This window comes from Amblyomma americanum, chromosome 1 (genome assembly GCF_052857255.1).
Source record: "Amblyomma americanum isolate KBUSLIRL-KWMA chromosome 1, ASM5285725v1, whole genome shotgun sequence".
NCBI classification, from domain to species: domain Eukaryota; kingdom Metazoa; phylum Arthropoda; class Arachnida; order Ixodida; family Ixodidae; genus Amblyomma; species Amblyomma americanum.
The window spans coordinates 300,711,651-300,727,275 of NC_135497.1; the positions used below are offsets into that span (position 1 = coordinate 300,711,651).

A 15,625-nucleotide genomic window follows, 5' to 3' on the forward strand; every position below is an offset into this window, starting at 1 on the left:
CGGCGTGCCGCTGGTCTTCTCTGCGCCAAATAAATTGGCCAAGATGTTTCCCAAGGCCAGCAGCAACAGCCCTGAGAGTTCCGGCTGCGACATGAAGCACGCAAAGCCGTACCTGCACTGTGCCACGGGTGTGGTATGCGAAATCCCCCTTAAATGTGGCAAAGTATGTGTCGGGCAGACCGGCCGCTGTGTGAACGAACGTGCCAGGGAACATGAACGTTCACTTAGTAACGCTTCAGAATCGTTTGAAAATCTACACGCCCACTGCCGCTCGTACAAAGATGAGAACGACCAAAACTGTGAGCCACGACTTGAACGTATCAAAATTCTAAGCAGAAGTAAGGATAGATTAGCACGCGAATTGGCCGAAGCATTTTTATCAAACAAAGGGGCGGCACGTGCGTCAGCCCCACATCAGTTTCCCTGCGAGACAGATAATACAGATTATTAAATACACGATACCATGCAGTCTGCGCTCCCTAATCTACCAGAAATATTTCACCCGCATGCGCTCTGGTCCTTCGTTGTGTATAAATGAAGGTTGTGGAAGCCTCACTAAAGTTAGTTGGAGTCAGCGCCCGTCCTGTGTACTTCTTCATGTGTCCTTGTTTTTTGTAGCGCTATAAAGAACTTCGAGAAACTATGCTTCATTAACTAGCCCCACAACGTGTTCTGTTAAGTGAACTGCATTATTATTGGAAATTGGACACATTTTAGCCTGTGTCGAAGCCGGGTGCTTGTGGGACACTTCCCCAGAAAAAAAAAAGTTACAATCATCAAAAGAGAACAAAAGCTCCGAGGACGACTAGATTTACAATTAGAGGAGAGCACTGCAACAAGGCAGGAAGAGGAGAGTGAAGGACGGGTAGAAAAAAATGAGAAGAGGGAGGGGGAGATTGTCAAACCACTTGAGAAGGGAAACGGCGGTCGAGCTGGGTTATCCGCCGCGGTGGCTCAGTGGTTAGGGCGCTCGACTACTGATACGGAGTTCCCGGGTTCGAACCCGACCGCGGCGGCTGCGTTTTTATGGAGGAAAAACGCTAAGGCGCCCGTGTGCTGTGCGATGTCAGTGCACGTTAAAGATCCCCAGGTGGTCGAAATTACTCCGGAGCCCTCCACTACGGCACCTAATTCTTCCTTTCTTCTTTCACTCCCTCTCTTATCCCTTCCCCTACGGCGCGGTTCAGGTGTCCAACGATATATGAGACATACTGCGCCATTTCCTTTCCCCAAAAAACCAACCAATTATAGGTAGAGCTGGAAGAAAAGGGTGTAGGTGCGGAGAACAAAAAAGGAACAAGGAGTGTAAGGACGCAAAAAAAAATCTAAAGCAAATGAACCTATTTTATCCAAAAGAGAAATAAAAAAATAACGTATTGAAATACAATTCTAAGCAAGAGAGACATCAGAAAACAACTTATTGAAATACGGGAAGCTGATCAAAACCTTACATCGGCCAACTTGCCAGGTATGCAGAAGAGGTGGCATTTCTCGGTAGACGAAACAATGACGTAGTCTTGTGCAAAAATGTCAAAGGGTTATGTTGTTTACTTTATTTGTTCAGATATGGCAGCAAAGGTTGGTGCCTGACAGCGACGCCGGCTACTTCTTTTCACATATTGGAAGAAATCACTTGATTTGGCGACCTAAATGTCAAGCAAATACAATATACACACTATGAATCTGGTGATGCGGTTTCCGTATTTCACGAGCACTGCGGCGAACGCCAATGTGGTAGTTCATTACTATTTTTACATGGTGCTTGTGCTTTACGCACACTTTAGCGGACCCGTTTGGAGAATATAGACCAAATCGCAGGTTAATTGAGCGTTATGAAATAGCTATCTACGTCCAAGCGCGCCACCAGACACGTTCTGGGGTTCCTAGTGCAGGCAGTTTCCTTCTGTCGGGTAGGCTAAATGGGAACTGAAAATACGAGGGCAACATTGCGGAATGGCTCAATTCTTTTCAGATGGTGAGAAAAATTACGAATGCAGGGGTTCGTAGAGTGCCTTCTTTTTCTATTTAGGGAACAACATCATGTGGCGAATACTGACATGATTGCCGGCTCACAGCCCGTCGGGACGAGAGCCATCCACTGTTAATGTCGCTTTTCTTCGTAAACTATATTGGGGACGAGAAAAACATCGTCCCTGGCGAATTCAAGTAGTGCTATTGCAGAATCCTGCGCAGCAGTTCATCTGTGACCACAGAATGTCACCAAAGCAACGAGCGAAGGAAGAATTTGACACGCCCCCGGGCAGTTTGCCGCAGCTGAGCGGCGCGGGCCGGCGCACGTCTCCCACCCGGTCTGTCCATTCCGCCGCGAGGGGCACGCGCATCGCGCCGGAGTTACTTCTTCTTGTGGCTACGTGGGGGGAATGTGCTCGATTTCTGCCACCCATATCGCGGGGGGACAGCTTGGAGCGGGGATGGGGAAAGGGGATGTGGGGAGGGGGATGTCCGCTTGCAACGCGCGCCTGTTGTCCGTGGTGTCCAAGAAGGCAGGTCCCCGCAGCAGCAGCAGTAGCCACAACTGGGGAGGGGAGGGTGAACGGCACGCACTGGGAGTGGCGCGTGCACGTCGGGGGCTTGCAGGAGGCAAGCAGCCCATTACCCCGGGCCGGCCGAAAGGCTGGGCGGAGGTGGCGATGACTACAGCTCAGCCGGGTTGGCTGCAGGAGGCCACCACGTGGCGGCCGATGAGGACCGCGGGGTAAACTTCTACAGGGTAGCAGCGCGGCGGGGTGCGCTGAGGAAAACCGCCGTTTCCGGCGGCGCGCAGGAGCTGTGGTTACAGCTGGGGCGCCAGCGGGCTGGCGCACAAGGGTCCGGCGGCCGTGTCGAGGACAACGGGATGCGGGCCTGGTCGTACCGCCGGGGGCTGCGTCAGGACAGCATCAGGGGGAGAAAACGCTGGATACCGCCATGGGAGACGGCGCGTCGGGGCCCCGCACGCACCAGTGCGCGCGGAGAGGGCATCAGGGGAGCCGCACTCCCGTCCACGGCAGCACAGCAGGTGTCGAGGTGGTGAACAAGCTGCCGCCAAAGTCGTCAGCTGCGCCGGTTGCTGGGGGTTTCCAGGAAATATGGGCCGTGTTCTGGATCACGCGATGCGAGCCAGGCTTATAGCCGAGTGGCTAATCCCGTAGATTGCAGGAATTCCAGCAGCAGTCGGAAGGCCTCAGTCTGGCTGCGCTCTGGGTGCAACAGGTCCTGGTCCGAGTAGGAAGGCAGCCCTAGGTTGCGGTACCCTGCAGTGATGTCACGCCGGGCTGCCTCTAGGTTCGGGCAGGCACAGAGGAGGTGGCCCAGAGTCTCGTCTGCCCCACAGAAGGAGCAAGCCTGGGACGGGGCTCTGGCGTGTCGGTGTAGCCGGGCCTGTGTCCATGAGCAGCCCGTTCGTAGTCGCAGGAGGAGGGTCCGTTCCCTCCGTGGCAGGCAGTCGGGTAGCCGCATGAAGCGAACTCCTGAGGCCACGCGGGGATCGGGGTGGAGGGCCCGTACGGCCTGCTGAAGGGCAGGATGGGCGAAGTCCAGCTGCGTTACTTTTGAAGACACCGGGGAGCCATTGGTGTGGGCGGCTCCGGCCAGCTGATCCGCAGCCTCGTTCCCAGTGATGCCAACGTGTGAAGGCAGCCACTGGAGGGAGACCGGACGGCCAGCATCCTGGATGGCCATAAGTCGGGCCGTAAGGTTGGCCACCGTGTGCTGCCTGGGCTGGTGCTGGCGCAGCAGCTGGAGGGCTGCTCTCGAGTCGGTTAGGATGACTGCGGGCTGCTGTCCAGGCAGCAGGAGGAGCAGGTCCGCTGCCAGGTGGAGGCCCGCCAGTTCAGCCGCCGTGGAGTTGGCCGGGAACCGCAGGCGGCACGACAGTGCTGCACCTAAGGCCGGCGCTACGCAGGCCGCAGCGGCCTGGCCTGTTGCTGGAAGTACCGAGCCGTCGGTGTAGACCTGGAGATGTCCTCCCAGGGACTCCTGCAGCATGGTGGCAGCAGTCTGCTGCAGGGCAGCAACAGGTGTACGGCGCCTACTGCAGCTCCGGATGTCCACCGAGATGGGGAGCGGCGGCATTTTTGTTTGGGGGCGGGAATGGTGCCTGGTTGACAGGGGGGCCGAAGAGCCTGTGGAATGTGCTACACAGGAGCCCCATGCGGGAGTCCGGTGCTCGGCGGAGCCGAGACAGAAGGGCCCTTCCGTCTGGAGCATGATATAGGCGGTTGACATGGCGCAGACCCGTCTGAAGGAGCAGGAGGGACAGCGGCCAGGACCCTGCTTCAGCGTGAGTGGCAGCGATGGGGGAGATGCGCGGGAGGCCCAGGCATTGCCGCAGGACGGAGCGGTGTCCAAGCTCTAGAGTCCGAAGGCGGGCGGGTGGCAGGGTCACCAGCGGGAGGGCATATGTCACTAGAGACGTGGCCGCTGCGTGGAAGAGGCGGATGGCCCAGGAAGGAGAGCAGCCCTTGTCCCTGGCCTGGAGGCGCTGGACCACCTGGCCGATTCGTCGTAGACGAGGCAGGAGAGCCCTCACCGCAGGAAGCCAGGTGAGACGTCGGTCGATAAGCAGGCCGAGGTACTTCACCTGGTCCCGCCACGTGAGCCCATCCGCACCGAGCCGCAGGGTGGTGATGCGCGCCCGACGCCCTCTGGGGTGGTACAGCAGGGCCTCCGTCTTTGCCGGTGACACTGTGAGGCCGATGGACGATAGGTAGGCACGGTGCCTATAGTACGCGCGCCGTTGCGGTACCCTCGTACAGACGAAGGGGAAGGGTGAGCGTGACGCCCTCTCCGCGGGCAAGCTGATGGGACGCAAAATCGGTCACGCGCTTGTCAGTCGAACACAGCTCACCGATTGCGGCCTTGTAGTTGAGCTTAGCGTTGATGTGCAGCCCGAGGTACTTCCCTCTGCTCTGCCATGGCAGGGGGGTGCCTTGCAGCTGAAGGGGAGGCATGGTGTTGGCTGCGAGGCGCCTTGGGCTGAACAGCATCGCCACGGTTTTTCTGGGGAGGCTGACAGGCCGATGCGCGCCAGGTACCGTGTGATAGCATCCAGCGACGCCTGTACCTCTCCTCGGAGCTCGGGTCCGTCCAGAGTGGGCGCCGAAGCAACGATGGCGATGTCGTCGGCGTAAATGGCCACCCGGATGGAGTGGTTGGAGCTCGGTAGAGAGAGTGGAAGCCGTGCGAGAGCCAAGAGGAACGGGCTAATCACACTAGGACCCCGCCAAATTTGCAGTCTCTAGTTCCGTAGGTCCTGCTGCAGAGTGCAGTACATAAGGGTTAGTGGAGAAACGGGAAGCCCCGCGCAAGAACGAAAAAGCTAAAATCTCAGACTGCCGCGCGGCGGAGCTGCTGACGCCATGGCGCTTGGAGCTCCCGTGGACCAGCCGAACGCGCCGCGGTGGGTGCTGGCCTATGCTGACTTGTTTACGCGGGAAGCGCGCGCATGCTCAATGTGTCGACTAAGAAAACCCAGTCGAAAAATTTTTTAACCCGTTGTTGTAAACATGAGCAAAAGAACATAAATTTTGCTTCAAAACCATTGCTTTCTGGCAGTGTTCTTAAAGATGTGCATAATGGCATATAGGTCATTAATGCCACTCTAAACGTCCCAGACGAACAGCGGCCACAGCCGATTCACTTGAAAAAAATTGTGCTAGTTGGCGATTAGCTGAATAGACTTCGCATAAAATATTTCTCTCTAGTTTTTTTTTGCTCACGTGACCACTCTTTATAGTTTCCGCAAGGAGCAAAAGTTCGTTGAAGTTAAACAACTTAAAATATTAAGTGAAACAGGATACAATAACAAATCTTAATTTAGAGTATTTCACTCGCGTTGTTCTTTTAATTTGATTTTGATAATGAAGTCATGCAAGAATTATTCGCCTTTTCTTGGTTCAGTAAAAAAGCAACTAATGTGGCGTTTTAAGAATTTTTTTACATAAACATGGTTAACATTTCAGCTCAAAGGGGCCATGACATGGTCGTTCTTCGTATTGCAGTTTTGTGCTTCAGTAACTAATACAAGAGCTTATGACTCAGTTTTCGAAATTTGACTGCTCTGGACGCGCTCTCTACTCCAAAAATAGATCGAAATTGAGAACGGGAAACTCCGCCCACCTACAGCGACCGCCATTATTCAATGTTATAGTGACGTCACCAGGGCATACGCGTAGCAACGTCGTCTGCTCTCGTTGCTGCAATGTGCGCAGCGAGGTCCCATTCGCCCCTGTTCTTACGCGGGCGATCGAAGTTGCAGTCGTCCCCCATATATGAGTGACTGGTGCCGCAAAAGCGTTGGTAATAGTACCGCAGTTATTCTTCGGTATAGGGATAGGGTCCGGTTAAACTAGACCGATGGGAAGGCGATCGGCGGTTTCCACACTCGCTTACGGATCTGCGGGGAACTGCTGCCAGATGCTTGAATTTCCACCGTCGGCCGCTTTCGTGACGAGGCCTAGCGAGTACGCAGGATTCGTGTGTGCAATTTCGGCAATTGCGGTGAGCGAACGCGCAAGTTTTAACGCCTGCAAATAGCTGTCGAGAATAGTTTTGGCCACAGTGGCCCCAAAGCGACGACTGTATACATCGCAGGGCGCGCGTATACAGTAAGGGGCAAGTGGCGATATGTGACCCGGTTTGCACAGCATCTACTGGAGGTAGCCGGGAGCAGCCGTCGGCGTCGACTGTGAACAACAAATCAGGTTATTTTCATTAATTCAAGTAATTTCCAAACGCATTTTTAGCTAGAGCGCTTCAAAATCAAACACTGAAGCGATAAGAGGAAGCAGATACAATTAGCGGGAAGCGCCGGTCCCAGGTGAAGCGTGTCCAAAGCAGGCGATATAGCATCAGCGGCGCTTATTGCAGTGTTCTGATAGTGTAAATGAGTAAAACTACAATTTGTGAGCAATACTATGTAATATTTACGATAAGGAGAGCCCACCTTGCGTTGTATGCCAAGCAAATGAGCAGTACTGTTTGCGCACACCTATGTAAACAATCCCAGCGCGGGGCTGCAGTTGTCGTGATCGCCGCATTCCTAGGCCACAATGCGCACGCACAGTAAACACTAAATGATCTGCTATTATTTTCAAGCATCATTTAGGTGGCGGCGACAATTCATCGGCGCGGGCAGTGAAAGCATTCGAGTCGCGTAGGGTTCTGCAAGCGGCTTGGTTCCTTCCAAGGGGTTCTACGAGCGACCCGCCGCGGTGGCTCAGTGGTTAGGGCGCTCGACTACAGATCCGGAGTTCCCGGGTTCAAACCCGACCGCGGCGGCTGCGTTTTTATGGAGGAAAAACGCTAAGGCGCCCGTGTGCTGTGCGATGTCAGTGCACGTTAAAGATCCCCAGCTGGTCGAAATTATTCCGGAGCCCTCCACTACGGCACCTAATTCCTCCTTTCTTCTTTCACTCCCTCTCTTATCCCTTCCCTTACGGCGCGGTTCAGGTGTCCAAAGATATATGAGACAGATACTGCGCCATTTCCTTTCCCCAAAAAACCAATTATTTATTTATTTATTTCTACGAGCCGAACGGAATGTATGTTCGACTTACAATTAATGCCCACGTGCAGCGGGGAAGACGCTTCATTCGGCACTTTTCTCTGCTCCTTTCGTGCCTCAAGGTTACTCTAGTGCCACATTGTGATAATTGGAGCTTCATTATCGAGCCGATGAATAGCGTACAAGAAATTGTTAGCCAGCTGTAAAACTCTGCGGCTTTCATGGCGCGCATCGTCGAAGGCATGCACGGCACGTGCCGCTTTTCACATACGGGAGCACTTGACTGGTCAAAAGAAACCATATTGATAACATAAAAATAACATGGTTATGAGGGTAAATAATAAAGCTGGGGTCCATCGATTTCTGTTTCCTCAACAATCAGAAAAGGGATGCCACGAGCAAGTCGGCTTTTTTCAGGATCACTCATTTAGCGTACTAAGCTTACGGCTTCCGAAAAGAAAACACTGAAAATGTGTTTTATTTCTACAAGCTAAAAAAAATAATATTTCTCGAGCGACAGCCGTGTACGGTGTGCATGCGAGCACCTCAACAGCGCGCAGCAGACGACGCGGGTCGGGAATGCCCCTCTGACGTCAGCGATCAGAAGTTGCCAGACGAGCAAGCAGTTCGCAGAAGAAACGGAAAAAAATCATTATAGAAATATTCACCGCGCAGAATGAATAAAACTGAATTTGCTTACATGGAAGTAAAAAAAATACCAAAGTTGCAAAAAGAGCGTCTTCAGCCCAAAACAGTCGCTAATTTCACCCTGAGGTGTTCTAAATAGAAATACAAACAATAGCGGGTTACGGTGAAAAATTTATTGCCTTTCATTTATGAAATTTTTATAGAAGAAATTTTTGTTGAAAGTGAGAATAGAATTATTTAAGTTGAGTGTTCGCTCCCAAAGTTGCGTTTTCTTTCAACGCCTGTTCACCGCTCAGAACAGCAACTGGCATGGCTGGAGTTCATTGACACCAGTGTTTTAAAACGTGTTAGGCGAATGTGCATTTCTTCTGCCGCAAAAACATTCTTCTTTCAACTGAAAACGTCTACGCTGCCTGTCAAGGCATGGCTTCATGCTAAGGAGATGCTTGCGCCATAGCCGCTGTACTGCCGCCTGTGCAGTACACCGGAGACAATTGACCGCTGTTTTATTCTGTGCATTGATGCTGTGTTTTATGAAATATATTGTAACGAACAATTTACAACGACATTGACATCACAGCCTACAGTATCCGTTTTTTTGCCTGTGGAGAAGGAACCCGCCGCGGTGGCTCAGTGGTTAGAGCGTTCGAGTACTGATCCGGAGTTCCCGGGTTCGAGCCCGACCGCGGCGGCTGCGTTTTTATGGAGGAAAAACGCTAAGGCGCCCGTGTGCTGTGCGATGTCAGTACACGTTAAAGATCCCCAGGTGGTCGAAATTATTCCGGAGCCCTCCACTACGGCACCTCCTTCTTCCTTTCCTCTTTCACTCCCTCCCTTATCCCTTCCCTTACGGCGCGGTTCAGGTGTCCAACGATATATGAGACAGATACTGCGCCATTTGATCTATTTACGTTGCTGACACTATTTAGTCTCTGGAAGAGCGGACTGATGGACCACCACGGAGAATCACCACGCAAGTCGAAATCTTTGTTTCGTGAACAATGCGCTTTGAAGCGGAGAGTGTATGCTGCCCTCCAAGAGCCGCCTAGCTGGCTTCCCTATATGGGTGCTGTGAATGCCCCCTATACTTTTGATGCTTTGGAAGGAGGGCTCTTGCAGGGGTATGGTGGCCTGGGCCCGGATTACGGAACTAGCTCCGACCGCTCTACAATTGAGAGCGCTCTAAAATTCCCGCTCCTATTGGTCACCGGCGCCATTTTGAAAAGTTGCGTCACTGGAAGCTGCAATGGCGTCACGGACAAGAAAAAACGCATGACGTTGCACACCTAACTATGCCCGCGGTTTTAGACTGTTTTTTGCGACCGCTTAGAGTCGGTCTAAAGTGTTTTAGAGGGAAAATGGCGGCGGCGGCGGCGTCTGCTATTTATTTGTGGCGGAGGCGGCAACGTCGGCGCCAGCAACGACGAAGGACGGTGTACGAGGACGCGTATGACTTGCCGGACGAGCTGTTCCGTCGGTTATTTCGACTCGATAAGGAGAACTTGCAGACGAACTGCGAGGCGTACGGACGAGCGCTTTGTCGGTGCGGCGGCAGGTGCTGTGCGCTCTCCGTTTTTTTTGCCTCCGGGGCTTTCAAGTGTGTGTCGGCCTCGCACAACCGACGGTGAGCAAGTGCGTGCGGCGTGTGGCTGAGGCCATCTGCAAAGTCGGCGCACAGAAGGGATGGGTGCGTTTCCCGGCGCACCCCGAGGAAAAAGCGGCAGCGAAGGCGACCTTCCTTCCCCGCGGCACCATCCCCGGCGTCGTCGGCTGCGTCGACGGCACGCTGATTGCCATAAAAGCGCCGCGGGGTGACCCAGCAAACCGGGCAGCATTCTGGAGCCGCAAAGGATACTACGCGATGAACACCATGATCGTGAGTAGTCTGGTTTTCTGACCGCATGTGTTCGAAAGCCGCGACCTCGACAATGGAAGTTCACGTCCAAGATTGTCTGCATGTGAAATTTCTCGCAGATCTGCGACGCAAACATGAAGATCCTTGCGGTCGACCCTCGCTGCCCGGGGTCTTGTCACGATGCCTTCTCTTGGCGCTACTCACGGCTGCGTCGGAAGGTGGAGCACGGGCTGCTGGAGGATGGAGAGTTTCTTCTGGGTAAGCAGCCTATTGATCATCGGGCCACTTCGACAGCACGTATTAAGCTGCAGCAGTGGCTCATACCTAAATAAGGCGGGTTATAACATGGATGACATGCAACAGTATGATGTATCGTATTTATTTTTGTGTATTTACTGTTACTGCTGGTTCAGGGGCACAAGAAACATTGTTATAAAGTGAATCGTATTTCAAGCGTAAAACACCAAGGCCAAATATGTGTGCACATCGTTATTGTCGTGTAGGATATCACAGTACATCATTAACCTAGAAGGCTGTGCTTACAGAGGTACCCCTTAGTCATGGATCTTCTGCATGCCTATGAATTCTGGTTCAGTATACTGGTTTTGAGCTGCTTGGTATGAATCATTTATTACATAGGCAACAACACACTTCACTGCAAATTTTGGTCGTGCAGGAGACAGTGGATATCCACTGGAGCCGTGGCTGCTCACACCAGTGTCAGGGCATCCTGGTGCAAATACTGCAGAAGGGCAGTACAACGCAGCACATGCCTCAATGCGATGTGCTGTGGAACGCTGCATGGGTGTTTTGAAAAGCCTCTTCCGGTGCCTTCAAAGGTACCGGACACTCCACTACGAGCCGGAGCGGGCGGTGGTCATATTTGCAGCATGTGCTGCGTTGCACAACATCTGTCTTGAAGAAGCCCTGGCAGCAGACGAAGACGACACTACTGATGACCCTGACAACAATGGGCCACTTCTGCTTGCCGGGTACTTGGCGGGGACAGGATCCCGCATGACCTACCTGCGTGGTAGAGCCATGCGAGACCGTATTATTGGCCTCTTTGGCACAACCCGTTCGCAGAGGCAAGCACACCTGCAGATGGTGCGGCGACAGCAGCAGCGGCAACAGCAGCACCACCGGCAGTAAGCCCTACACCATCTGGCAGCTCTGGCTGCAATGACTCACCGTGCTGGCATGGCGAGTTGTCGCAGCCACTCTTGCTACGGGGCAGTGCCATTGCCCTGTATTAGTGCGTGAGCCCCTGTGTGATATGATGCCCTTGGCCACTGGTAGCCACATTCCAGCATTTGTAAATTACTTTTTCTTACATGTGCTTGAAAGCCTCCAGTGGCAAGATATGAAGTGCACACACCAACTGCTGCTCCGCCGACAGTGGTCACCAGTATGCCTTTCAGTGCATCAGCAAGCTTGTCGCACAGCTACTGCACTTTCTCCTTCTCAAGTCGAAATACACTCCGAAACAGCTCGTCCAACAAGTGAAATGCATCCTTGTACAGCGTTTTTCGCCGTTGCTTACGTCGACCTGCCCATTTAGGCAAACAGTTGCTTGCGGTAACTATGTGTTTGATGAATGTGCACGAGGGAAAAGTGTGCTGTGGAGACTGCTAGGCACCAGTAAAGCGTTTTTTTTTGCACCACGTTTATTCATTGGTCAAAATGATTTTTTTCGCCACAGCTGTTCATACTAGTTTCCCAACTGTAACACACAGCAGGGAAACAAATGCATGCAGCATCAACAGTGATTTGCATATGCCTTGTCGAGTGCTGCGCAGAGATTGCACAAGAACAGTTGTATCTTACACTGTGGCCAAACGGTCGAGTTGGCTGTACATTTTTAAGGCGAACAGTGCGAAAGACACAGCCGGAAAGCAGAGGAAACACAGGATGAGCGCTCGTCCTATGTTTTCTTTGCTTTCCGTCTAGTCTTACGCGCTGTTTGCCCTTAAAAAAAACTTCATCTTGACTGCCAGCTTGAATGCTAATAATCACAGGTTTGGCATGTTGTGCATACTTGTAGGCCCGATGTAGCCCTGGTTTGCACTTCGCTTAAACACATTACATAACTGGTGGAATGCACAGCAAGTGCTAGACAAGACATTGCTCTTCGTAGATTTTACTGGACCAAAAAACCATGTTACGTATACAAGACACACGAGTATCACAGACGATGATGCCAACATGGCTGCATTTTAAGTTGTAAAGGGACCCACAAACGAGAGCCATTAACATTGTTGCATCACACATTTAAAGATGGAGCTCAAGCGTCACCCAATTTTTTTTTTTTGCCTGCATTCAACACTAGTTCAGAAGTGACTTTGGACGAATGCTGGCAAGCCTCATTTTTCCTCGGGTCTATTGAGGATAGAACATGTTACAATGCACACAATGGACACTATACGGAAAAGCAGGAAAAGTAATGCGAAAAAAAAACAACTCAGGAACATGCGAACAAACTTAACAGGCACAAAATCGAAGTGTTCAAAATGTATCCAGAATCCCCATATTATGATGCCATTCATAACTATAGTCACTTCGGAACAACTTTGCCCCACATATTGCACTTGCCCACATATTGCAATGAAAGAAAACAAGCACTAGAAATTGCACCTTGTGCACCTGCCACAGCTGCAGGTAAACATTTGAAAGGAATGGAAAATAAAAGAGTATAGGAGGCTTTCACACCTGGCAGAACTTAAATTACATAACTGGAAGAAAATAAACAGTGTGAAGCATCCTAGCTGCAGAGCTTACAAGAAATAAAAAAATGATGGTATGGCACATGGCAGAGATGATCTTGAATAAATACAGAAACCTGACAGAGAAGCAAACAATGTAAATAAATATAAACACATAAAACGGAAATTTTAACAAGCAAACTAAAAATAGTTCAAGGAGTCTGCACATGGCAGAGAAGTAAATAATGTTCTTGAATAAATATAAACATATGAAGCTGTTCTTTCATAAATATAAAAACACGCAAATAATGCAAATAAATATGAACAATTCAATGTGGTGCAGGTGGCTCAAGCTGCTTTTGTAAGATTAGCGTCGGTAGGTTCACGTTCCGGATGAGCAGCTCTTGCTGCCCATTTGACGCCTGCACAGCATCTGCCACCTCCCGTATGGCCTGCATATAAAAATACATCCAATTACAAATTATTACTGACAACCAATTTTGAGATCTCGCTTAAGCTTTATGCAAAATTTCAGGGGCTGAGATATTTTTGACAAAGTATGGTTGTAGAAGACTCGTGTCAGTTTCATAAACTCAGCTGTCCCAACCACCTCCCACAAGAGGCGTCAAAACAGAAGTAGAGGTGCTCAAAAGAGAGTACTGATATTTATGCTTCAGGTGACGGCTTCGACTCTGCAAAGTGCAGTGTGCGCAGCGAGTACACACCTCCAGCATGCTCTGCTGAAAAGCAGCGTCCTGGCGGTTCCGGGCCTCAGTAAGGGAATCCAAATGATGCGATTCATACAGCGTCTGGTGCAGCACCTCATTGGCCCCATCGTCTCGCCGTCGCTTCCCAAGAAGGCTAGGCGTGGCGCACGATGAGGGCTGCAGTGGGGGCTCTGGTGTGTGCTGCTGTGAGGGATGCGGCGAGGGCACCGGTGTAGCTGTCGGGAAAGAAAATGTGCTCATCACGTGGTGGAATACGCAAAACATTTGGTACAATGTGTTAGAGGACTTGCCATAAATATACAGGACAGCAATCTTGGGCAGCATTGTTATAGCATATTTCATGTGCACATTTGCTAGACTGCTAGGAGATATCACAGCCTCGCTGCAAGGGAAATAAACATTCTGCACTGCGTGGCAAAGCCAGAGAGAGATAGTTTTGTGTATACTGTAGAATCACTGCAGTATTTTGGCTACTGCTGCAAATGCTGCCAGAGAGTATAGTGCTATTACTTTCAAGCAGCTGCCAGAAAGGGTAGTATGGAGCTTGAATAACGGCAAGCCAACTCACGGTCTGTGGGGCTCAGTGTGTCTTGTCGACAACTTGCTGAGGCTCCCCGTTCATCTCCTCTGTTGTAACAGGGTAAAAGGCGCGGCTGATTGGTACTGGCAAACCATGAAACTAAAAGAGCACTAGCAAAAGAGAAGCACTCAATAATGCTCAACCACTTGTCTATGCATTCCTGCACCTCCTCCGAGACTAAAAAACACCACAAATGGAATAAACAGTGCTAGCAAGGCGCAAGGCACAGACATCATGTTTTTAAACGGCCGATCCCTTGTTGTTGAGAATCGACGCAAGCTGGTTCCACACCTCACCTTTTCAACAGCTCTGTATGAGTTTGTTAGGTCGGCAGAAGCCCGAGCCAAGAGCGGATGGCTCTCGATAAACTCTATTATGATTAGCTCTTGCTCGCTCGGCATTCTTCGTGTTGGCGCCATTTCGAGACTATAATTCCCGCTTAGAGAATTGCAGCAGCGAACACAGCTGGCAAAACAAACAGGCAATAGTTTCTGTTCCGCTTTTCGAAAGCAGGAAAACACCTTTGCTCTGAGTTGGGGCTAATATGTTTTTACAGGAACATATGCGTGTGCTGCGCTGCAGCAACTTATAGCACAGCCAAGAATGACCGAAAACAAGCAAGGTTGTTAGCGTGCGCCCAACCGCCTTGCTTGGTTCTTGCTCCTTCCCAACTGAATCATTTGTGCCAGACGTTTATGAATCCAAAAAAGTTGATTGTATCCAACAAGCCGTGCTTCGTGGACGTCTTGTATTTGCTAAAGCAAAAGAAACAGAACCCCAATCTTATGCTTGGCATGTGGCATCTTTAAACCAATAACACAGGTTTACCTCAAATTGTCTTCGTCGATTTTCGGGCCCGACGTTGCGTGCAGGTTCCTTTCGGGAGGCCCGTGACCTTCACTGACTTCGATAATTGTTATCCGCGCACTCTGGACAACCAAATAGAACCCTGATTTCAGACGACGCGTAAAAAAGCAGGAACTAGCCGTGGGATCAGCTGTTTTCTTGAAGGCCGCCATGTTCACTGTTTACATCTGCCAGCGCGCCCTCATGACAACAAAACTTACCCACGAAAGCAGTTATTTGCAAAACTGAATGTCCTTGTTTTGCTTCATGGCTGTGAGAGTGAAATACACTTTTATGAAAGAATAAAAGAATGTTTATTTTATTCACTGCGTGTTCTTATAAAAAAGTTAGCATACGGCCCCTTGCCGTGCAAATAGGCCTCTTGTCCTGCAAATAAACTCTTCCGGGGCGGCACCCTACTAGCCATAGATTTATTCCGCGTTCCGTCACGCGTTGACGTCACGCCTTGTCGTCATGCTGTCGTCATTTTGACGTAACGCTCTACTACTTTAGAGCGAGTTCCGTAATTCGGGCCCTGGCTATGCCCGAAGCCCAGAAGGTATGCCACTTAATGCGTGGCGTAAAAGAGCAGCTATTTGCCGGAATGGTCCGTGACCCGCCACGAACAGTGTCTGACTTCACCAAGGAGGCAATGGGTATCGAGCGCTCTCTGCAGGAACGAGGCGCCCACTACGGACGTCAGGGCCCGGATTACGGAACTCGCTCCGACCGCTCTACAATTGAGAGCGCTCTAAAATG

The 15,625-nt window shown here is 51.1% G+C and overlaps 2 protein-coding genes across 2 annotated transcripts; both read right to left on the reverse strand.

The window, feature by feature from the left end:
• Positions 1-3,126: 3,126 nt before the first annotated feature.
• LOC144119507 (uncharacterized) lies at positions 3,127-4,988 on the reverse strand. Its single transcript, XM_077652100.1, has 3 exons — positions 4,850-4,988; positions 4,329-4,686; positions 3,127-4,240 (listed from the first exon to the last, which is right to left on the reverse strand). The coding sequence occupies exons 1-3, from the start codon at positions 4,986-4,988 to the stop codon at positions 3,127-3,129; spliced, it is 1,611 nt and encodes a 536-aa protein (XP_077508226.1).
• Positions 4,989-12,573: 7,585 nt separating this feature from the next.
• On the reverse strand, positions 12,574-15,135 carry LOC144119527 (uncharacterized). Its single transcript, XM_077652115.1, has 5 exons — positions 15,113-15,135; positions 14,849-14,947; positions 14,009-14,067; positions 13,438-13,655; positions 12,574-13,164 (listed from the first exon to the last, which is right to left on the reverse strand). The coding sequence occupies exons 1-5, from the start codon at positions 15,133-15,135 to the stop codon at positions 13,042-13,044; spliced, it is 522 nt and encodes a 173-aa protein (XP_077508241.1). The 3' UTR covers positions 12,574-13,041.
• Between the last annotated feature and the right edge of the window lie 490 nt (positions 15,136-15,625).